The sequence below is a fragment of the Cricetulus griseus genome, assembly GCF_003668045.3.
Source record: "Cricetulus griseus strain 17A/GY chromosome 1 unlocalized genomic scaffold, alternate assembly CriGri-PICRH-1.0 chr1_1, whole genome shotgun sequence".
NCBI classification, from domain to species: Eukaryota; Metazoa; Chordata; class Mammalia; order Rodentia; family Cricetidae; genus Cricetulus; species Cricetulus griseus.
Window position 1 is genome coordinate 87,463,071 of NW_023276807.1, and position 20,306 is coordinate 87,483,376.

A 20,306-nucleotide genomic window follows, 5' to 3' on the forward strand; every position below is an offset into this window, starting at 1 on the left:
CCGAGATCCCCTGAGCCTGGAGATCTGTGCAGTGCCTCCGAGGAAGGCAGAGTCTGGCCCTCTCCCACTCCACGGCCCGCGCGCGCATTCCCCGGGCACCCGGTCCTGCTAGTGCGGTAGAGGGACGAGGGTTTGTCGCGGTGCGAAACTTAATTCAAAATGGCTGCTGGAACCGCTTGGGTTTTATTCGTAGCAAATGTTGCCAATTTCTCCGGCCAGATATGCTGAACTGATCCACAGACACGGTCCAGGGCTCAGGGCCTCCGACTTCAGAGCTCTAGAAGCAAGGGGGAGGTGAGCCGTCACCTGGGCGGGGGTGAGCAAAAGGGCACAAGCGATGATCAGATCACCCAAGGGTCTCTCTGCCTCGAGCTACTCGGGTTGTTTTTCTTGGGCGCCTTTTTTCGGTGACTCCGGACTAATCATTGTGTTGTTTGTGACTGTTGTATTTTCTTGCAGACACCCCCTCTTCCCTCTCTTAGCACTGATTTTTGAGAAATGTGAATTAGCTACTTGTACCCCCCGCGAGCCGGGGGTGGCGGGCGGGGACGTCTGCTCATCAGAGTCATTCAATGAAGATATAGCCGTGTTCGCCAAACAGGTCAGCAAAATAAATGTTTTTTAAAAAAGTAAAAAGAAACAAGAAAAGAATCCTGCTCCCCTCCCCCGCGCACACACATGCACACATATACAAGCACACGTAGAGAGATAGAGAGATAGATAAAAGAGAAATTTCTCAAAAGAGGCCGAAAGAATAGTCTCCCTTCAGCCACGCGTGGCGTGTTCCTGCCTCCCTGAGATTGTGTTTGCAGATCATCACCCATCTTCACACCCACTCACCATCCACAAGCTCACTAGGAAATAAAATCTCGAACTCCATGCTATGTGACTGCTTTGGAGTGGCGGGCGAGCAGCGTTCCGCATAAGCGGAGCTCTAGCTGAAGTGAGGGAGCGCTCTGGGCTGGTCTCAGGCCTACTGGGTTCACACTGAAATGTTTCCCTGAGGGACGAACTTGTAGGTTACAGCCTACCCCTAACTGTAAATGAGGCAAGAAAATAGGGAGGAGAGCAGATTTTATTTCATTTTTTTCTTTCCCCTCTCCTTCTCACTTGTATTTAGATTCGCGCAGAAAAACCTCTATTCTCTTCGAATCCAGAACTGGATAACTTGGTAAGAGCTGACCCCTCACTCCTTCCCCTATCTGTCCACCCAACTTCCCGTCCCTAGCCCCGAGCTTTCTGAACTGGTCTGCCCATAGCTGCGAGTGGACTGCAAACGTGTTTCTACCCATCGACAAGTGTTTGGGGACTTGATCGCGGGGTATAAACTCATCTGAGAGGGCCCAGGAGCAGTGGCTGGGGAGCGCCGGCTTTTGTTTTTTACGATGGCCAGGCGGCATAGCTCTAATCAGCCTGGGGATTTATCTCCCCGCCTGTCAGCGTGTCTGCTTAAACCTTGCGAACTTCTAGCCTTGAGTCTCCTACATTAGGGCCATGATGAGGGCAGAGTCCCGACTCCCTCCCCCCACCTACACCCCAAAACAACAACCACCACCACCAATTGGTATCAAAGGTGCATAGACAGAAGGCAGGATGAATTTTGCAAAGTGCAAAGCCACTGTTTGGGGACAATTAGGGAAAACTTTACCGTAACTTCTTCATAGGACAAGTTAGTTTAGACTGTGGCCCTTTGGGTTGTGTTGGGGGCAGTGTTGGGGGAAGCCATGGGGGAGGAGAGTGTTTATGATCCCCACTTAGATGTTTTGTTGTTGATTTAGCTATTTTTTTCTCCTTAAGAAATATAAACCTCTAGATGGTACCCAGTCGCTGCTATTAAGTTTTAGTGTTATTGCCATAAATCAAAATAACTCTGTTTATGGGGGGGAAGGGGTGAGTTGGAGATGCTAGAACTGTGACAGCCAATTTTCTGCAAACTGGGAATGGAGTATTCATTCTTTTTGTATCTTTGCAGATGATTCAAGCCATACAAGTATTAAGGTTTCATCTGTTGGAATTAGAGAAGGTAAATTCTTTATTCCCTTTCCCTTCACTTCCCTTTCATCCCAATCACACAGAAGGGAGGGTTCAGAAAGACTGAAGTTCAGGCTTCCAAGATATTTGCATAAATGTCTTTTTTTTTTCTGGTAATTAGTGTCAAGGCCAATCTTAGCGTCCATTTCTCTTTGCAGTTTAATTACAATTTCAGCCACTAAAACCGGGATCACAGACACTCTAGCCTCGTGTACCTTGCTGGCTTTGTGCATCAGCTGCACTGCTCGGCACCCCAGTGCATGCTTAGAATGCCGGAGTGAATTTGTTTTACAAGTTAATGCCTCTGTGTGTGGTTTTTTTTTTCTTACTCCTCTACTCTCCTTTGCTACCTGGGCGGGGGTGGGGGAATTGTTTTAGTGAATTTCTTGAAGATTTGAGATCAGTGCTAGGTCAAACTCAGAAGGGGTTGGGGGAAAGGACAAGTGGGCGAAGGGTCCTGGGGAGGAGGGCATGGTAGACATTGCTCAGAGACAAAGCAGGTTTGATAGTTGTGTCAAGTTCTTAAATCTGTGATCCAGCACACACCTCACCTTCAAACTCAAGAGAGGGTGTGGGGTAACTTGATTTTGCTAGCTGTTCTATAAATCTCAGCAATAAAAACTTAATGCATTGTAATTCAAACTAACATTAAATTGCAAGCACACCGGGGTTTCTTGTGAGTTTTTGCATGTAAGGGATGCCTGGGGCTTGTAAGAGTCGGATTTACTTAGACTTAAATATTTTCAGTAATTCTTTTGTTTCTTTTTTTAAAAAAAAACAATTTAATAAGTTTTTGTGGCTATATATTTTTCTTTTTTTATATATTGGGCAAAGGCAACTTGATTAGGGTTGTCAGGCATGTACCTGATGTCATCACAATACAGATGTGTGTGTGTGTGTGTGTGTGGTGTGAGTATCACACATTTTCCTTAGAAACTTTGGGGAAAGCTTTATGGTAAACTAACCAGATGAAATTAAATAGTTTACCTTAAGTGTCACCCATGCAGGTCACTTCTGTGATGGCCACAGCCCCAAGAGCAGATGAATTTAACATGGGTGTTGAATATGTTGTAGTCTGTGAATCATCTTGTCACTGTCAATTTTCTGGGATATCTCTATTTTGCAAGAAAAGAAAGTTATTCCTAATTCTGAATGCGTCTGGGGGTCTCTAGAGGACAATTGCCCTGTGTTTCCCCTATTTGGAAGTTTGGGTCTCACAAGGGGGGTGGACTACACTTGTCAATGTCGTTTATGCACTCCTGATTATATTTCCATTTTTTTTATTTCTGTCATAATGTAGGTACACGAATTATGTGACAATTTCTGCCACCGGTATATTAGCTGTTTGAAAGGGAAAATGCCTATCGATTTGGTGATAGATGATAGAGAAGGAGGATCAAAATCAGACAGTGAAGATGTAACGAGATCAGCAAATCTAACTGACCAGGTATGAGACTTTCAATTTCAACATCCCTAAGAAAAAAATCTGTATGCATATTGCTTGCTGGGTCACTACCACCTCCTTTATTATTTGCATATGATTAAGTCCCTTTTAGATACATTTCCATCAAAATGAAAATTTTTGAATAATGTGGCTATTATTGCTTCATTAAGGCTGGCTCTGGGATTCGACCTGGAGAGATGAGCTTGTAAAAGCTTCGCCTGCAAACTTGACCTGTTTCTTGTCTCTTTTAATTTTTGTCTTTATTTTATTTACCCTCCATAATAATGGGAGTGTTAACCGCCAGTGGCCACCTCTGCTTGTAGGGCTTTGTTCATGGGCATTTCCTCCCTTCTATCTTGAAGAAAAGAAAAGTGTAGGGTCTGCTTATTTCTTATTTTATTAGGAATAAGTCCAAGATAGGTGGTCTAAGAGAGACAGTGAAGGTTTGAAATCTAGCAAACGCTGGCTATTTTCTCCCTGTCTACACGCTTCATTAGCCTGTCTTGTCAGTTTTCCCCGGCCGACCGCTTCTAGACCTCACTGAACATTGCTTTGTGTGGTATTCCCTGCAAGCTCGCCCATTTTATTGTACTTAATAGAAAAAAATAAAAGCAGGCCGAGGTTAGAAAAACAGATAAATATGGACTTTTCTCCTCCTCCTTTCCACTCGTCCTCCAGCTGGTATGTGCTCTGGGCTTCCTGCGTTGGCAGCTTTTGGCAGGGTTAGCGTCAAGGACACCCTGGCGGCTCCCTGGGTGTGGAGGGCAGGGGCCCATGCATTTGCTCTCCACTGCGGCTCTTTGCTTGCCCCCTCCTCTCCAGTCTTCCTTCCAGGCTCCTTTTCCGCTGCGGTCTAAGTGGTGATGATTTTTATTTGGAGTTGGGGGGTGTATTTCTCTCTGTCACTGGGGCACCACCATTTGCTCCCAGTTTCTCTTTCCTGTTGCTGTGTCTCTGGATTGGTCCAAATGAGTTGGTGGGGGTGGGGGGGAGCAGTGAAAGTGAAAACCTGAAGAGTGAGTGAGATGAAACAGGGTCCTGGACAGCTCTGGAGAGGATGGCTGCAAAGAGTCTAGAGACTTAAGCAGTGGCCTCCTATGCCTCCAGTACCATCAGCAAAACCCTAGAGCCCTTTCTTATTGGGGCTTGACTTATGTGTGGCTGCTTGGGGGAGAGGGGGCGGGGAACGCTAACCTGCCTTTGTTAAGTCAAAGGGCAGCTACTCCACTGGTTTTTCTCTGTAAGTTTTATGATGGTCACTGCCGGCCAATGCTGTCTTGTCCCAACTTCATTCTTAGTGTCACCTTAAGGTATTCTCTCAAAATCCGTGACTAATCCTGCGCGATTCTACAATTTGTGCTGAATGTCTTCTTTGCCCATGTGTGGTATGGCACGTTTAAAGTAGAACTCTAAAAGTGCCAACAGGAGAGGTCCTCACTACTGTTTGGAGAGTTGGAAACTGGTCGGTGTAGACCGGGGCCCAGAACCCGCAGAATGTGCAGATCAAGGTGGGAAAACCGCAGGCCGCAGGCGGCCCAGTCCCAGTGCCTCAGGCTTCCCAGCCACTTTAGGGGCTCAGTCTCCAGCCCTGCTAGTTAAACGCAGATTCCACTAGTAGCTGCTGTTGAGTAAAAACTGTAATCCAACAAGCCGAACTAGAAAATGGGATTCTAAAAGCTCCGGAGTGCTGGGTACATAAAGCTATTTGAGCAAATTACAAGAACCGCTTAGGGGCATGAATGAAATCAACACTTTAATTGCCTCCAAAATGAAGATTTATACCCCATTTTCTCCACGAATCATTATTTTATTAAAGTCAAAGATAAAGGACCAAAGTTATGGGGTTTGGGGAGCATAGAGGATATAGAATTAATAAAACGTCATTGAATTTTCCCTACTCATTCACAAACTTCCCTTATTCAGTTTCATTAGTCTAAAATTTGCGTCGGCTAAACATGTGCCTTTTATTCTCCCATCCCACCTACAAAAGAATCGTGCTGGTATGATGTGGGCTTCTTAGGTTTGTCTGTGTTTCTGGCGCTGTTGGCTTGTGGTGTGTGAGCTTACCAGTGTGACCCCTTGGGCGCACCCAGCTCTGTCAACCGAGGACAGAATGGAGGCAAGTTTTTCATTTTATCCAGTTCTAAAAAGCAGGAGCTAGTGTGGCTGGAAAGGGTCTGGGGAGGTGAGTGCAGTGAGCTCTGTTTGGGAGCCAGGTGGGCTGGGTTTCCCTCCCCTGCCTAGATGAGGAGTGAAGGTCAAGGCGCCAGAGCCACCCCAAGGTCTCCAAGTGTTTGTTCAGAAGACTAGGACGGTCTCCCAGAGGGTCCCGAACTTCTGATGTGGAGCCTCAGGGGCCATGCCTGGAAGAGTGGCTTCTCCCTCTGCCCTGGAAGGCTACCCAGCCTGCTCGGGACTGGCACTGGGTGTCCTCGGGGACTTGACGCTTCAGGAAGGCCTAGTTAACTCATTAACCGCTCTGCCTCTAGGGTCTGCTGGCAGTACAGTTTATTTTATTTCCCCCACCCCATCGGAGGGCTCGAAGGCTGTCATCTTCACCAGGCGCTGGGATCAACGATTTTGATGCCAGCCGATTTCCTGGAGGTCTACTTAAGTCTGTGGGGATTCACTTGGTCGTGTAATGTTGTAGGTCCTACAACAATGTAAGGTTTTGTTTTTGTTTTTTGTTTTTATCAGATTAAGACACCAGTGGAAGTTATAATCCTATTCTCCCCCACTTCCTGTTGGTTCTCGGTCTTCTCTACTCTTGGAGGCCATCTGGAGGTCCCCTGACCTTTCCTAGTGGTCGCCAGTCTCCTGTGCGCCCTCTCCCGACTGTCAAGCTCTCTCTGGGCGCAGATGCTCGCGACCCCCAGGGGTTGAGGGCAGCAGAACCAGGAGTTGCCCGCCTCGGAGGAGAAAATAAAGGGATGGGCTGAGATCAGGGAGAGGACAGAAAGGGAGGCGTTCAGGCAAGGGTTTGTCTGGGAGGCCACCGGCCAGGAAGGACGCGGGTCGAGGCTAGGTGGAGCTGGGGACTAGGTGTCTTGGGTAGAACCGGGGGCGCCAGGCGGGGCCACCCAGATGCTGGACTGAGGCCGTACTCACGGAAGGAGCCGTCTGCCTTCCTTCCCGGAGATATCTGTTCCTCTTTATTCCCGAATCTACGCTTTTTTTTTTTCTTTCTTTCTTTCTCTGAGGACTAAGGAGAGGTACGGGGAGTCTCCGGGGTGGCCAAGTCTCAGGAGAGAGCAGAGATTAGGCAGGCCTGTGCTGTGCCATCAGCAACGGCCCAGCTTCTCAGCACCGGGAAAGCTGGACGCTGAGAAACGGTGCCTTTGGATTACAGTTTTATTCAACAGCAGCTCTCCGGGGGTCCTTCTCTCAATCTGCATTTAACAGCTCCTGGGCCAGAGCTGGCGGTTTGAGCAGGGCGCCCTGTTGCGTGTTAATCCTGACTGGCCCGTGACGTCTAGGGAGAAATTCTGTGGCTTGCAGAGATGAGGTACAGCCCTGCTGGCCGGGCAGGTTAAAAGCCAAGTGCTAGCAGGCTCCCTGGAGTGGGGGTAGCCTGGAGGCGAGGGCAGGCACCACAGACTCAGACCTGGCCAGCCCAGGCTTCAGGGCGCCAGTCGACTAGGCCTAGAGGATCTGGGCCTGATCTGAGCTAGTGCGGAGATTCCCAGTGGGACTGAGAACTTTGGTGGCGATTTTTTTTTTTTAAATCAATTTCCGAAGTTCAAAATGACCTTTCTGGAGCGTAGTTTGAGTTGAGCGTTTTAAAACTGAAGTCAGACATAACTGAAAGCCCTTCCTCACTCCAAAGTGGCATGGAGAGTCACCCTCAGGAGATTTCAGCGTTCTGATGGCAGAGGTTCGTGTAAGGGGACAACCTAATGTCCTTCATGGCTTGAATAGGCTGCTTAGGGAAAAAAAAAAAGGAGAGAAGAGGCACAGATGTTTACCAATACTAGAAACATCTGCAGAGCATTTTCATCCACTAAAAAAAAAAAAAAAAAAAAAAAAAAAAATGGACACAGCCAACAGTAGGAAGGCAAATGGGCCCTTATCAGGTAGCTTGTTTCACAGTGCTTACATTTAATATACTATTTAAGAAATTGTAAATGCTTCATAGTGTCCCACTTAAGAACCCACTCCTGAACCTCTCAGTACACAATCCTTGCAAGATATAGGGTCTTGACATTGTCTAAACGTCACTGTGGATTGTTGTGGGTCATGTGATGTACCCTTAATTCATTTTTTGAAATATGTCAAAGGGAAATTATGGCAAGATTCTCTTTAATGATTAAGTAATAAGGTGTTGAGTGCTTGTCACTACGTGGGCTAATTGGGATGCTCATTCCAGATCCTTTGTTGCTTTGAATTGAAAGTTACTTGTTTAGCAGGTATGTTTTTATTGTTATTTTTTGCTTGGCTTTTATATTTATGTATGGTTTCTGAGTAGAGATAGATTGATTCTTAATAGGGGTGTTTAAAACATTTAAGAAAACACTCTTGTATAGGGTCTAGTGTATGCAAATAGCTGATATCAATTATATTGTTAAATGTCAACCAAGTTTAAATGCTAGTAGTATATACAACTACATTTTCAATTTTCTAGACCCTCTCCAATCCCTCTCTGCCCCCGCCATTTCCTCCTTGCCACCTCCCTCTTGCCCTCTTCCCCTCCCAGTAGAAATATCCAGTGCAAGTTCCACAGTTAATAGAAAGCAATGATACTAATGCCACTTTGTACAAAGCAAAGTCATAACTGTAACTACTGCTCCTGGTTTAACTAGCTCTGAGGCAATAGGTCACTCCAACAGCAATACTTCTGCCACTGGAATGACTCCATTGCTCACCATTCAGAAGTACATAGCATAGTTGTGCCTACTGTAACTATTGGGCTAACTAACTAACAGACTCACATTAGGAAATGGAGAAATTTAAATAGTAAAGGGAAAAAGGAACAAGAATAAAGGATGGAAATGTGGGTCTCCTTTACAAAAAGTGACAGATTGACTAGAAATTTTGAATCACTTTGTTTTCAGACACTCATATATTCATATCTTAAAATGTTTGGCATAGTCCAAAAGATGTAAAACACAGCTGTTGCTGGGCAATGGAAGGAAAAATACTATGGAAACTTCAGACTCAAAAAATAGACTGTGCTTCTGTAGCTGAAAACTGGTTATTAAGGCCAGAAAATGGGCTGAAGTATTAGCATGGCTTACTATTGTTATATAGGCAGCTTAGCCTCCCTTCAAGTGCATTTGGAGAAACTGCAAAGGATGACAACAACTTTCATTGAGATTCTCACCATAAATGAAAGTATTTTCAGCATAGATTCAGATGACACATTTTCATATTGGCAACTTATGGTTTCCATTGCTAAAGCAGTATTTTCTTATGAAAAGTAAACATGTCAAAAATGTGAAATTGTAAAGTGTATGTGTGTGTTTGAGAGAGAGAGAGAGAGAGAGAGAGAGAGAGAGAGAGAGAGAGAGAGAGTGTGTGTGTGTGTTTTACTGGTGGTTGAACCCTACCTACATAAGTGCTCTATCACTGAACTACACCCCAACCCTAAAGGTTTTAATAAATAATCATTTAATCATCAAACAAAACCCAAGGATGTATACAGAAACTTCTAAAGGAAAGTGGGCATGCAGCCAAATTCCTATAGGGCCTACCAGGGAAAATCAAAAAATGAACATGAAATAAGACTTCCTGTAAGGAGGTCTATAATTCAACATTATTTGACTCCACTGTCAAGGAAATAGTTGAAGGACAGTAAACTGATATGGCTCTCAGTCATTTTTGTTACACAGTCTTAAATGTTTGCAACTGTCACATTTTACATGGCCTTTTTTGGATTATGACATCTGTCATATTTGTATTGAAATAGTACTCAAATTTATGCTATAATTGAAACAAAATCTTTTGCTATTTCTCCCAAGGATAAAAAAAAATCCGATATTTTGAATTAAATACAATTATGGAAAATGTTCCTTTACAAGTAAAGAGATGAAAGTAGATGTATATGACACAGTTTATCTGTCAGTTGTACAGATGTTTAAGGTTTTCAAACATCCTTTATAAAAGAGAACTGTAAATCACAGGAGGCTTGCTGTTCTTGCTCAGCAGGACATACCCAGCTGTGAAGCTGTGATACTTGTTTAAAGTCAGGATCTATGGCACTGGACAGATTGCTCAGTGGTTAAAGCAATTGTTGCTCTTCTAGAGGATCCAGGTTCCATTCACAAAATCCACATGGTAGTTCAAAACCATCTGTGCCTCCATATCTAGGGGATCCAATGACCTCTTCTGACCTTTGCAGATAACAGACATGCGTGCAGTGTACCTACATGTAGCCAAAACACTCACACATATAAAATTAAATGAGTCTTAAAAATAACAGAAAGTATGGTCTAGGAAATGGGGTGTGGTTCAACAGTGCAGTGCGTGTCTTAGTATGTGTGAAGCCTTGGGTTCAATTCCCAGAACTCCAAAATTTTTTTTATGCAAAATAAAAATTAAAAATACTCAAAACATTCTGGGCGGTGGTAGCTCATACTTTTAATCCCATCACTCTGGAGGCAGAGGCAAGGCCAGCTTGTTCTACAGAACTAGTTCTAGGACAGCCAGGTCTATATAGAGGAAACAGTCTCAAAAAACCGAGTAAATAAATAAACAAATAAATCTGCAAAAATGAAAGAAATTGAATCTTTATGTAGTATACAAGATGAAAGACCACCTATCCCATATCCTCAGTTAATATGCTATGATTTCAGGATTATGGAACTGAGGGAAGCTTTGTAATCCCTTAAACAGGCTTTCTAGGAAATACACCTATACTGATCAATTGTTAGGTTTTCCACACATTACTAATGTGACATTTTTAGTAAATGGTGTAAAGTACACTCCATACAGTAACTGAGAATACATTCATTTAAATATTTGTCACTGGAATCCAATTTCAATCAGTTTAATACATTCAAGTGCACAGAACTGAAGCAGTTGGTAGTACTTTACTGGGCTGCCTAATATACTTTCCCAGACAGCATCCCTTAATCTAGAAAATATGCTCTCATTAAAGGAGAATATATATATATATATATATATATATATAATATATATATATACAGATATTGTGAAATGATATTTTTTTCACTTGTTTCAGAATTCCTAAAATCCACTAAAACACAAAATAAAGTATTTATCCTTTAGTGAAAAAGGCTTATCTTTAGATTTATTCAATTATATACCTGTCATTTATTGTTAGTATAAGTAGATATAGTTAAATAAATATTATGATCAGAATCAAGTCATGAACTTTTCTGAAGATATGAAAGGGTGCCATTGTGATTTTTCTGTGACATATGAACCAATGTTTGTGGATAAACTAATGGAGAATAAATAACTTATAAAATGAATTTTATATTATTTATCATTCTCAGAAATACCTTTCTACAATTGGTTTTTTGGCACTTCAGGACTCACAGTTCATAGAGTTATGTTCACAAGCAAAGGGCTTGCCTATGCAGCTTGGTGCCTCTTTGAAAGCCTTAAATTAAAGTATGTTCTTTTACAGATGTCAAGCACTATTACAATTTGCATGTGTACAAAGTATGCCTTTAGAAACAATCACAACCTTTGATTAGTTTAATAAGATTAGTCAAGTTTTAAAACTATGCTGCTTTCTTTTTTGTTTTACTTAGCATACACTCTTAAACTGTACAGTGGGTTTAAGCAGAGGGTATTCTGAGACATTTAGAATTTATGACAGTGAATGACATTTTCAGTGATCTTAGAATTACCCTACAAACAATTTATAGCAATTCTGGCATCGGAGCTGGACAGGTAACCTAGAGGGATCATGGGTGTCCAGTCCTGTAAGCTAGCAGCGCTGCCTGTAAATGCCTGGTTGTGGATTGGTGTGATGATGCAGAGATGCAATTCTTTCTTGTCTAGATCCCCTCGTTTTGTTTTGCAAACCTTCTATGCCTGAGATTCGAACTTGACCTGCCTTGTGGGTCATTAACCACATGTGGGGCTATTTCCAGGGAAGGTGTTCACTGTTTCTTTAGAATAGGAATAAACAGAGACCAAACCCATCAAATAATGCTAACGTTTGCTTCATAGGTAAAAAAGTGAAAAGTGTCAGTCATGTTGATGTTTTGGAGTTGTGAAGATATAGATTCCTATATCTTTGTGCAAATGGCTGTTTTTGGTGACTGTATTCTTAACTAATGTCCATATTTGTTCCCACATCTTCATGATCTGCTTTTTATTCTGAATTTACATTCCCATCATGTCCCATAGAAACACTTTAAAGTGAAGTGTGTTTTAGGACTATTATGAAACTCTGGAAAATGAAATTTATAAAGAAATTGACACAGCTGTCAAAGGATAAAGGAAGGAGCAGTTTGATGAAAATTTAAGAGTTTTCTTATACCATCTCAACTTATGAAATGTGTTTCTTCTTTTAAAACATTTAGAAATGAAAGAATAAGACTTTCTTTAACAATAGAAACTTCATAAAACTCTGCCGCTGTTTGGATGTGTTTCCCAACATTCATTTAATGTGATAGGTAAATTATAATTGCCTGTGCCCTGTAGTGTTTTCTGTTATTCAAAAGTTATTCCTGAGTGGTTGAAAAGCTAATTTCAAACTGAATGGTGTACAGTGTCTGATATTCCAAGGCATACTTGCACTGTTTACATGAAGTGGTGTGTTTGTCTGCAGAGCCTCAAAGGAGAGATCCATCTGGGAGGTGGGCTAATGATTTCTATAATGTAAAGTCAAAGCAAACTAACTGGAGCTCACAAGCTCCTTGGATTGGTTTTAAATGTAGACCTCTTTTCTATTTATTGGAGTGTTGAAGCTACTCTCCCTGTCACTAAGACCAAAACAAAAACTGTGTCCTCCATGGGATAAAACTCATACATGGTATCTTAAATCTTTATTAATCACAAATACCAGCAATATATATACAAAACTAAAAATAGTGTCCAGTGGGGGAGTTGTTATCAGCTTTCACTATAATCAGAACAGAGGGTTCTACAGCAAATGTAGCTGCTCATCTGGGGTTTAGGTGGAGCATGGCTATCAGATATGGAATTGTCTTTAGTCCCCCATTGAAGAGAATTTATGTTATAGATTTGTGGTAACTAGCCATTGAATATTTCTTTTATTTGAAATTGTCATTTGTGAGTCTTCTGAGTTGACACCTTGCCTTTCACTCTTGAACATGTCAATAGATGTGTCATTTATTTATATTCCATCACTTGTATAGTTGCATAGTTTATGGAATTACCCTGCAATTCTACCAAATGTATGAAGCTTTTCTTCATAAGACAGGGATGGCCTTTCTGCTCAAAGTGACATCTCCTTAAGTGGATAATAAGATTACCTCTGAGAATGCATACTGCCCTCTTTCACAGAACCATTCCTATCCATGCTTCATATTTCCAGATGCAAATACATGGAAGGGGCCAGCATCATCTTGTTGTTATTGTTATTTGGTTGGTTTTGAGATAGGGTCTCTCTCTGTAGCTCTGCCTGGTCTGTAACTTACTATGTAGACCAGTGATTCGCAACCTTCCTAATGCTGTAACTCTTTAATACAGTTCCTCATGTTGTGGTGACCTCCAACCATAAAGTTATTTTGTAGCTACTTCATAACTGTAATTTTGCTACCATTATGAACTATAATGTAAATAGCTAACATACAGGATGTCTGATATGTGTCCTGTCCAAAGGGCTTGCAACCCATGAGTTGAAAACCACTGATGTAAACCCATCTGGCCTCAAACCCATAGAGATCTACCTGCCTCTGCTTCCTGGGTGCTGGGATTAAAAGTGTGCACCTCCACACATGGTGGGCATCTACATTTTAGTTATTGTGATTTTCTTGGCCATAGTTCCTAATAAAGAAAATCAGGAACTTAACTTTTTGAACTCAACTTATTGATAATTTTTTTTTAAAAGAGAGCAATTGATGTAATAGATACATCTAGCTCCCTTTCTTTCTGTGTTTTCTCTGTCCCTATCATGTGCTGAAAATTTCTGAGGAATATTGCTCATCAAGTTTTGCTCATCACACTTGGCCTATGAATTTACCACATTTAAGGGTTTTACAAGCTGTGTTCAATAACAAAATGGTAAAAAAGCTGATAGACTCACTGTGTCCTGTAGCTGGTTGCAAAAAATGATAGTGGCCTGCTAATGTTTCATGTTCTGTGCTCATCAAGTGGTTTTGTTGATGATCAAACATTTTTGTTCTAATAATTATCCAAATCCAGCCACAATTGGCATCTGAGTGAGTTTATTATAAACAGTTCTATTCTGCAATTGGGAATTTGTAGCAACTCAATTTTATTTTCCAAATTACCCTGCCCTTCCAATTAAGTGCATTGTTCTTCACTCCACTGTTGGGACATTCTGAAGGTTTGCTTGCCACCCTAATAGTGAGATGTGTGAGTGTTTAATATTTATTAAGGGCATGCAAAGAACATGCCAATAGAAAAAAAGAGGATAATAAAACATTGACAAGTCAGTTATGAAGCTTTGTCTCATGTCCAGTATACCTGATACTTATATATGCAAAAGAGTGAGAATAAGCCCAGGACGTTGTTAACCTGGTATGTGACTGAAAAGCAATATTCTGAGCTACTCAGAATTTTTAGCAAGGAGGCCTCAAGGCTTGGGACCCTGGCCTGGAACCCACACTATTTTTTGTTGGCCTTCAACCTAAGGGCTTGAATATAGAGAAGGTGGGCATCCTGGCAAGCAGAAACTCAAATTCGATTTCAGGAAGCTTTGAGATGATCCTCTCCGAACTCTAGGGAGTTCAAAGATTCAGAAATCCTTGGAAATAACAGATTCAAACTTGGTTGAAACTATGAACACCAAGAAATGTTTCTGCAATTCTGTAAGGAAATTAGACTAGATTTTATCATATTCGTCACAAGCATAAATGTTCAGTGAAAGTTTCCATGATGGGATGAGAAAACAAGAACATCCTGTAGCTACTTCTTGTTTCTTCCTCAGATACAAACTGGGGGCATTTCTGGCAGGAGAGTAGAGAAGTAGAAAAGGTAAAATTTTGGAAACACTTGGGAAAAAGCAACTGAGTTTGCTGACTTCCTCTTTCAGGCAGTTGGCACCCCAGAAAAATACAGTCTAGGGACAGAACACTCAAATTTGAATGTGGGCTTTGCTTGAGAGGGTAACTCACTGCACCTTGGGGAGCCTTGATTGCGTTGTTTGTGAAACTGGGAATAGTTAATCTCCATTTACCCAGTCACCATGAGAACTAAGGAGAACCATGCAAACTGTGTCAAACAGTGCCTCCAAGCACTGTATTAAACAACATGCTTTCTTTTTAATTACACTCTTCTCATCCTTCAAAAACAACAATTGACTTGACAAAAAGAGACTGGGTACTGTTTGATGGAGGTATTGTTTTATAGAACATTTTATAATTACAGAGCTTCCAGAAAAATGTAATTGTTACTTTGAGTAGGTCACTATTATTCTGATATCAAGTGTGGACTAAAAAGAGACTGAGCTGGGCACACTCCTGTAATCCCAGAACTCAGGAGACTGTAAGGGAAGAGGATGCAGAGCATGAGGCCTGGCTGTAGAGAAAGTTGCTGTATCAGAACAAACAAACAAACAAACAAACAAAAAGCAAACAACCCTCCAAAACCACCCTCCACCAAACCAAACAACCAACCAACAACCAACCAACCAACCAACCAACCAACCAACCAACAAAAACCCAAAATCAAAGCAGCTAAAGATATGGTGATACACACCTATAACCCCAGCAATGGAGAGGCAGAGGCAGGCAGATCTCTGTGAGTTTGAGGCCAACCTGCTACATAGTGAGGGGTGGGGAAGAAGGAGGAAGGGAGGGACCTCAGATAACTTTCTGAGATATTGTAACAAACCACTGAAAACTCCCTCTTATGATACAACCCAGATGGCAGTACTGGATGAATCTTGTGCTAAGTACTTTTTCCAAATTCCTAGAAGCCAATGCACTGTGTTTATGTACAGCTTGTCTACTTGTGCTAAGGAGGCAATGTTTTAAGCATTGGTGGATGTTCTTGCTGGTAGACTGCTTGCTTAGAAAGTTGTGGTTTGTAGCTGTTTCATAAAAGACACATTTGGGGTCAGGCATTGGTGGCCCACGCCTTTAATCCCAGCACTCGGGAGGCAGAGGCAGGTGGATCTCCGCGAGTTTGAGACCAGGCTGGTCTACAGAGCAAGTGCCAGGATAGGCTCCAAAGCTACACAGAGAAACCCTGTCTCGAAAAAACAAAAACAAAAACAAAACAAAAAAGACATATTAGGGTTTACCTTAATTTCTTTGAAGGGCAAGTTTCAGGTTTCAAGTAGATAATAAAACACTGGCACACAAACAATCTTATAAAAGGAACTTTATAATGCTGGTATACTAGCATTTAGTTATAGAATCTTCTCCCACTGCTAAATAGAAATGCTAGAAAAGTAATATAAATTTCACTAGAAAGCTATTAGATAGAGAGCATGACTTGAAATATTTAGAGATAAATATTTGCAAATACAGTGGTACTAGTTTGTTTGTTTCAGTCAAAGGTTAAATTCTGTGAACTACTGTTCCAAGGTATGATTTCCAAAATAACAGAGAAAAGGAAAAATGATTTTTTTATTTGTTTACTTTTGAGATAAGAGTATCACTATGTTGCCCACACTGGCCTTGATCTCCCGTGTTCAGCTTCCCCTGTTGTTGGGACTACAGGCACATTTCATTGTTCCTGGAACAGAGACTTTCCCTATGAGACTCTCTGTAATCCAGCTTCCTTTTTCCTTCTGTGACTCCCCTCCAACATCCTACCTAGTAGAACTTGAACATTTAGTGCACTTGGATCTTCTCAAAATTACTCATCTATCCTTTGTGCCAGTTACGAGATTTGGGTAAAGCTGGTTGTCAATACTTGTCCATTGCCCTTTAGCCATGATTATTCTTTTGCCTTGTAACTTGTTGAATGTATTCGTGTAAAAACCTGTTGTCTTGTGAGACCACAGTGAGGTCTTCATGGGATGATGTTAACACTGATTCTCTGACATGATAGAAGCATGGCAGAGACTCCATCAGTGCTGTGTGGATTCATCAAAAATGCCTTTCAAAACATTCTGAGTGTTCTTTTACATTTAAAGATCTTTGCTTTGCATTGTTCATTTTTAAATTCTTCTATGAATTAACTCAACTATGTAATTACTAGTTGTGAGAATTTCAGAATAGAGATGGGAAAGATGCCAGATTTTGGAAAGCAGGTTTTTAAGAAGCATTGGGAAAGATACTAGATCTGAACTTCCTACTTACTGCTCCTCCTACCTTGTCATGGCAACCAGGCCCAAGGTATTGAGATGAGAATGGAGCATTGGCATCTAGACAAGGTGATGTAGACAAGAGTTAGGAGAACTAAAATATCTTATCTGATGGCCAAGCTTCTGTAAATTCCATTATGATGTAATTTAAGACATTTAAAATCACTCCCCATGTTTTTCTGCCTTATACACAATGTGGATACCTATTGCTGTGTTTGCACTAATGTGTATACACATGTGCCTTTGTGCCCTTAGACTTCAATGACTCCTGGAACTAACACAATCTTACTTGATAGAAAACTTCACTTGTATATGTAGTAACTCATTGGAGAATTTTTACTAAAGGCAAAAAAAAAAAAATCAGAAGCACAAAATTCTTCCTCCTCTACATACCTCGTTACACAGAGATAGGGGATTCAGTGTTGGGAAAAACTGTCATTTGTAGGACTAACTTGTAGTATATGTGAACTGGGAAATACAGAACTCAATTCAACAAATGCTGTCCTTATTTCCTACCCACCACGGCTATCTATCTATCTATCTATCTATCTATCTATCTATCTATCTATATTACAAATAGCATATACACAATGTAAAGTGTGTGTATATAACAATTGACCTAAGTTGTTTAGTCATCAAAGTGTCACACTTTGTGAAGTTACCAGTTAGCACCAAGGTAGTGATTGTTATGCCTTAGGAATGGCTAGATAGCCAACTAAATATCTGTTTAGATTAAGAGTTCACAGTGGCAAACACAGTAGGGCTTAGACTGTGAACAGAGGAAGTGTGATGGTTTGATGATAGCCACAGACCCTGAGAGAGGATGCTGGACTTCCATTGTCTTACCACAGATTTACCATCTGCTCTAGTCACCAAAATTAACCCTAAGCCTCTAGTAATGAAATTAAAAAGGCCATTTTATTGCCATGTTAAATAGGGGCATAAAAAGATACTAGGCATGTGTGGTGGCAACTACCTTTGATCTCAGTACTCAGGAGACTGAGGCAGGTGGATCTCCATGTGTTCAAGACTAGCCTGTTCTGCATAGTAAGTTCTAGGACAGTCAAGAATTCAAAAACAAAGAACTTCACAGGCCTACAGATTGGAGGAAGGTAAGGTAGTGAGGTAAAGGAAGAGATGAAAGAGAGAAGAGCAAAGGGAGTTGGTGAAGACAGTAGGATCAGGTGCACTTGGAGACATCTTTTTAAAAAGGCAGCAGCTAGTATGTAGGAGTATCTGCTACCTTTACAGATGACCTGGGTTAGGTTCACAGCACCCACGGCTTACAACTCCCACTAGCTTCAACCCCAGGGGATACAATACCCTCTTTTGACACCTGGGGGCATTGCAGTTATGTCTTGTACATATAGACAAACAGATATATGCATGCATGTGAGTGTGTGAGCACATGCACACACATGCCTGTGCACACACAGAAATAAAATAAAATGGGATATAGCAAGATAAAGTAAAGCTAGCATTCGGTAGGAGAGTGTGGGCCACCATTAGGGATTGTATTCTTCTGTCACCAGCAATTGCTTCCCACACTTTGTCATCCATCAGCAGGAGTTATGGACCTAGAGATGTTTAATCTCAAATGTCCTATTTAATGTTTCAGACATTTTTGAAAACAGTTGAAATATTTTAACCTTACTATTATTTTTCATGTGCATGGATGTTTTGCATGTATGTTTGTTTGTGCACATATGCATACAGGCCTGCTGTGGTTAGAAGAGTATGTTGGATCCCCTGGAACTGGAGCTACACATGGTTGTGATCTCCATGAGTGGAGCTCTATATAGGTGCTGAGAATCAAACCCAGGTCCTCTGGAAGAGCAGTCAGTGCTCTTAGCTGCAGAGTCATCTCTCTAGCCCCTCCCCAAACATTTTACTATGGTCTTTCACTCCACAGCATCTCTGTGTATCAAAGCATTAATTTTTTAATGCTTCTGACATTTAAAAACAACTAAAAGCTTAAAAGGGGACAAGACAGATTTACTCCATTAAAACAAACAAACACAAAACAAAACAAAACAAAGAATACTGCTTGCCTGGACTTTGGTTAAACAATTTTGTTTAATGAGTTCCAGGAATCTTTTCAAATCCCTACAAAAAGTTTACACTTTGTTTGAATTACCTATATTTTAGCTTGAGAAGGTGTAGACTCAAAGGAACATGTTTTGAGAAGAACAAACGAGTTCTCCCAAATTGCTCTATAATGCAGGTGTCTAATAAACAGTGGTTGAATGAATTTGGTGACTGTATGGTGAGTTTTGTGTATGAGGAAGATGCAAATGGGGTTGGTAAGGATAGCTGTAGGAGTGTCAGTTTATCAAACTCTAAATCCTCATTCCCAGGAGTGTCTCAGCATCCCTCAGTCCCCACTTTCAAGTCTGCACTAGTGAACAGAACCCTCTTTCTCACTGAAGTGGTGAAATACCGTTCCTCTGTATTTGCATGTTTCTGTCCTCTTTGCTCTGTCCTCTTTGGTTGAGGGGTTTGCCAAGAATCATAAGGGCTGATATCAAGTGCTTTTAAGAGATAGAAAGTGAAAAGTTAATTAGCTCTGGCTCTCCTCGTGTGGTGGAAAGGTGCCATCCAGCAACTCCATCCTCCATGATAACAACTAAGTGTGAACTGGCGTGTGTGTGTGTGTGTGTGTGTGTGTGTGTGTGTGTGTGTGTGTGTGGTATATGTTGACATGGGGATTTTTTTGAATGAGTGTGTGCATGACTATCAAGCACACAAGCACATGTGTCATGTGTATTGGTGAGTCTCCTGATCTGGAAGGACTCAGTCTATGCCTTTTGAGAGGCACCAGCTCTTCTAGGTCACTAGATAGTCTTTGCTAGAGAGCCCTGGTGCTGTGTAGACAGCCTTCAGATTTTGAACTCTGCTTGTTTCTCTGGCTTCTTCATAGCATCCAGAGGACCTTTTCTCTGTCAAGATCACCAGACTCAGTTGTCCACCATTTTTGAAGGAGACCAGGAGGGGAAAGTTTTTTCTGTTGCTTTTTACAATAAAAGAGATTTAATTTTAGTTCAGAAAAGAGGATTTTTGACATTGTTCTGATATGAGTGATAAGTTGGGAAAAAACATCAAATTATTTTGAATACTATTAAGTGATTTATAACAATAGATACCAAATTAAACTTGATGGGGTGGGAAGAAGCAGACCACTGTGAAATTATGTTATTTCAAGGTGAAAATAAGATCAGTTTGCATTCTTTGAGAACATACCAACTGGGATATAGCCTTTCCTACTTTGCTTCTCTGTTGTTGTGATAAATATCATGACCAAAAGCATCTTGGAGGAGGAAGGGGTTTATAGAGCTTACAATTCCATGGCACAGGGCACCATCAAGGGAAACAGAGCTGGGAACTCAAGTCAGGAACTTGGAAGTAGGAATCTGGAGACAGTAACTGAAGCAGAGACCATGGTGGAACACT

General features: G+C 41.5%; 1 protein-coding gene across 4 annotated transcripts in view; it reads left to right on the forward strand.

Annotated features, from left to right (window-relative positions):
• Meis1 (Meis homeobox 1) overlaps window positions 1-20,306 on the forward strand; it is a 140,308-nt gene that overhangs the window by 5,002 nt on the left and 115,000 nt on the right. For 3 of the 4 annotated variants that reach the window (XM_027388072.2, XM_027388074.2, XM_035452884.1), the window contains 4 exons: window positions 460-601; window positions 1,121-1,171; window positions 1,973-2,023; window positions 3,332-3,478. In XM_027388072.2, coding sequence (XP_027243873.1) covers window positions 460-601; window positions 1,121-1,171; window positions 1,973-2,023; window positions 3,332-3,478 — 391 coding nt within the window. Of the gene's footprint in view, window positions 1-153; window positions 295-459; window positions 602-1,120; window positions 1,172-1,972; window positions 2,024-3,331; window positions 3,479-20,306 lie in introns of those variants that run through there. The other variant, XM_027388073.2, reaches the window with a different exon arrangement.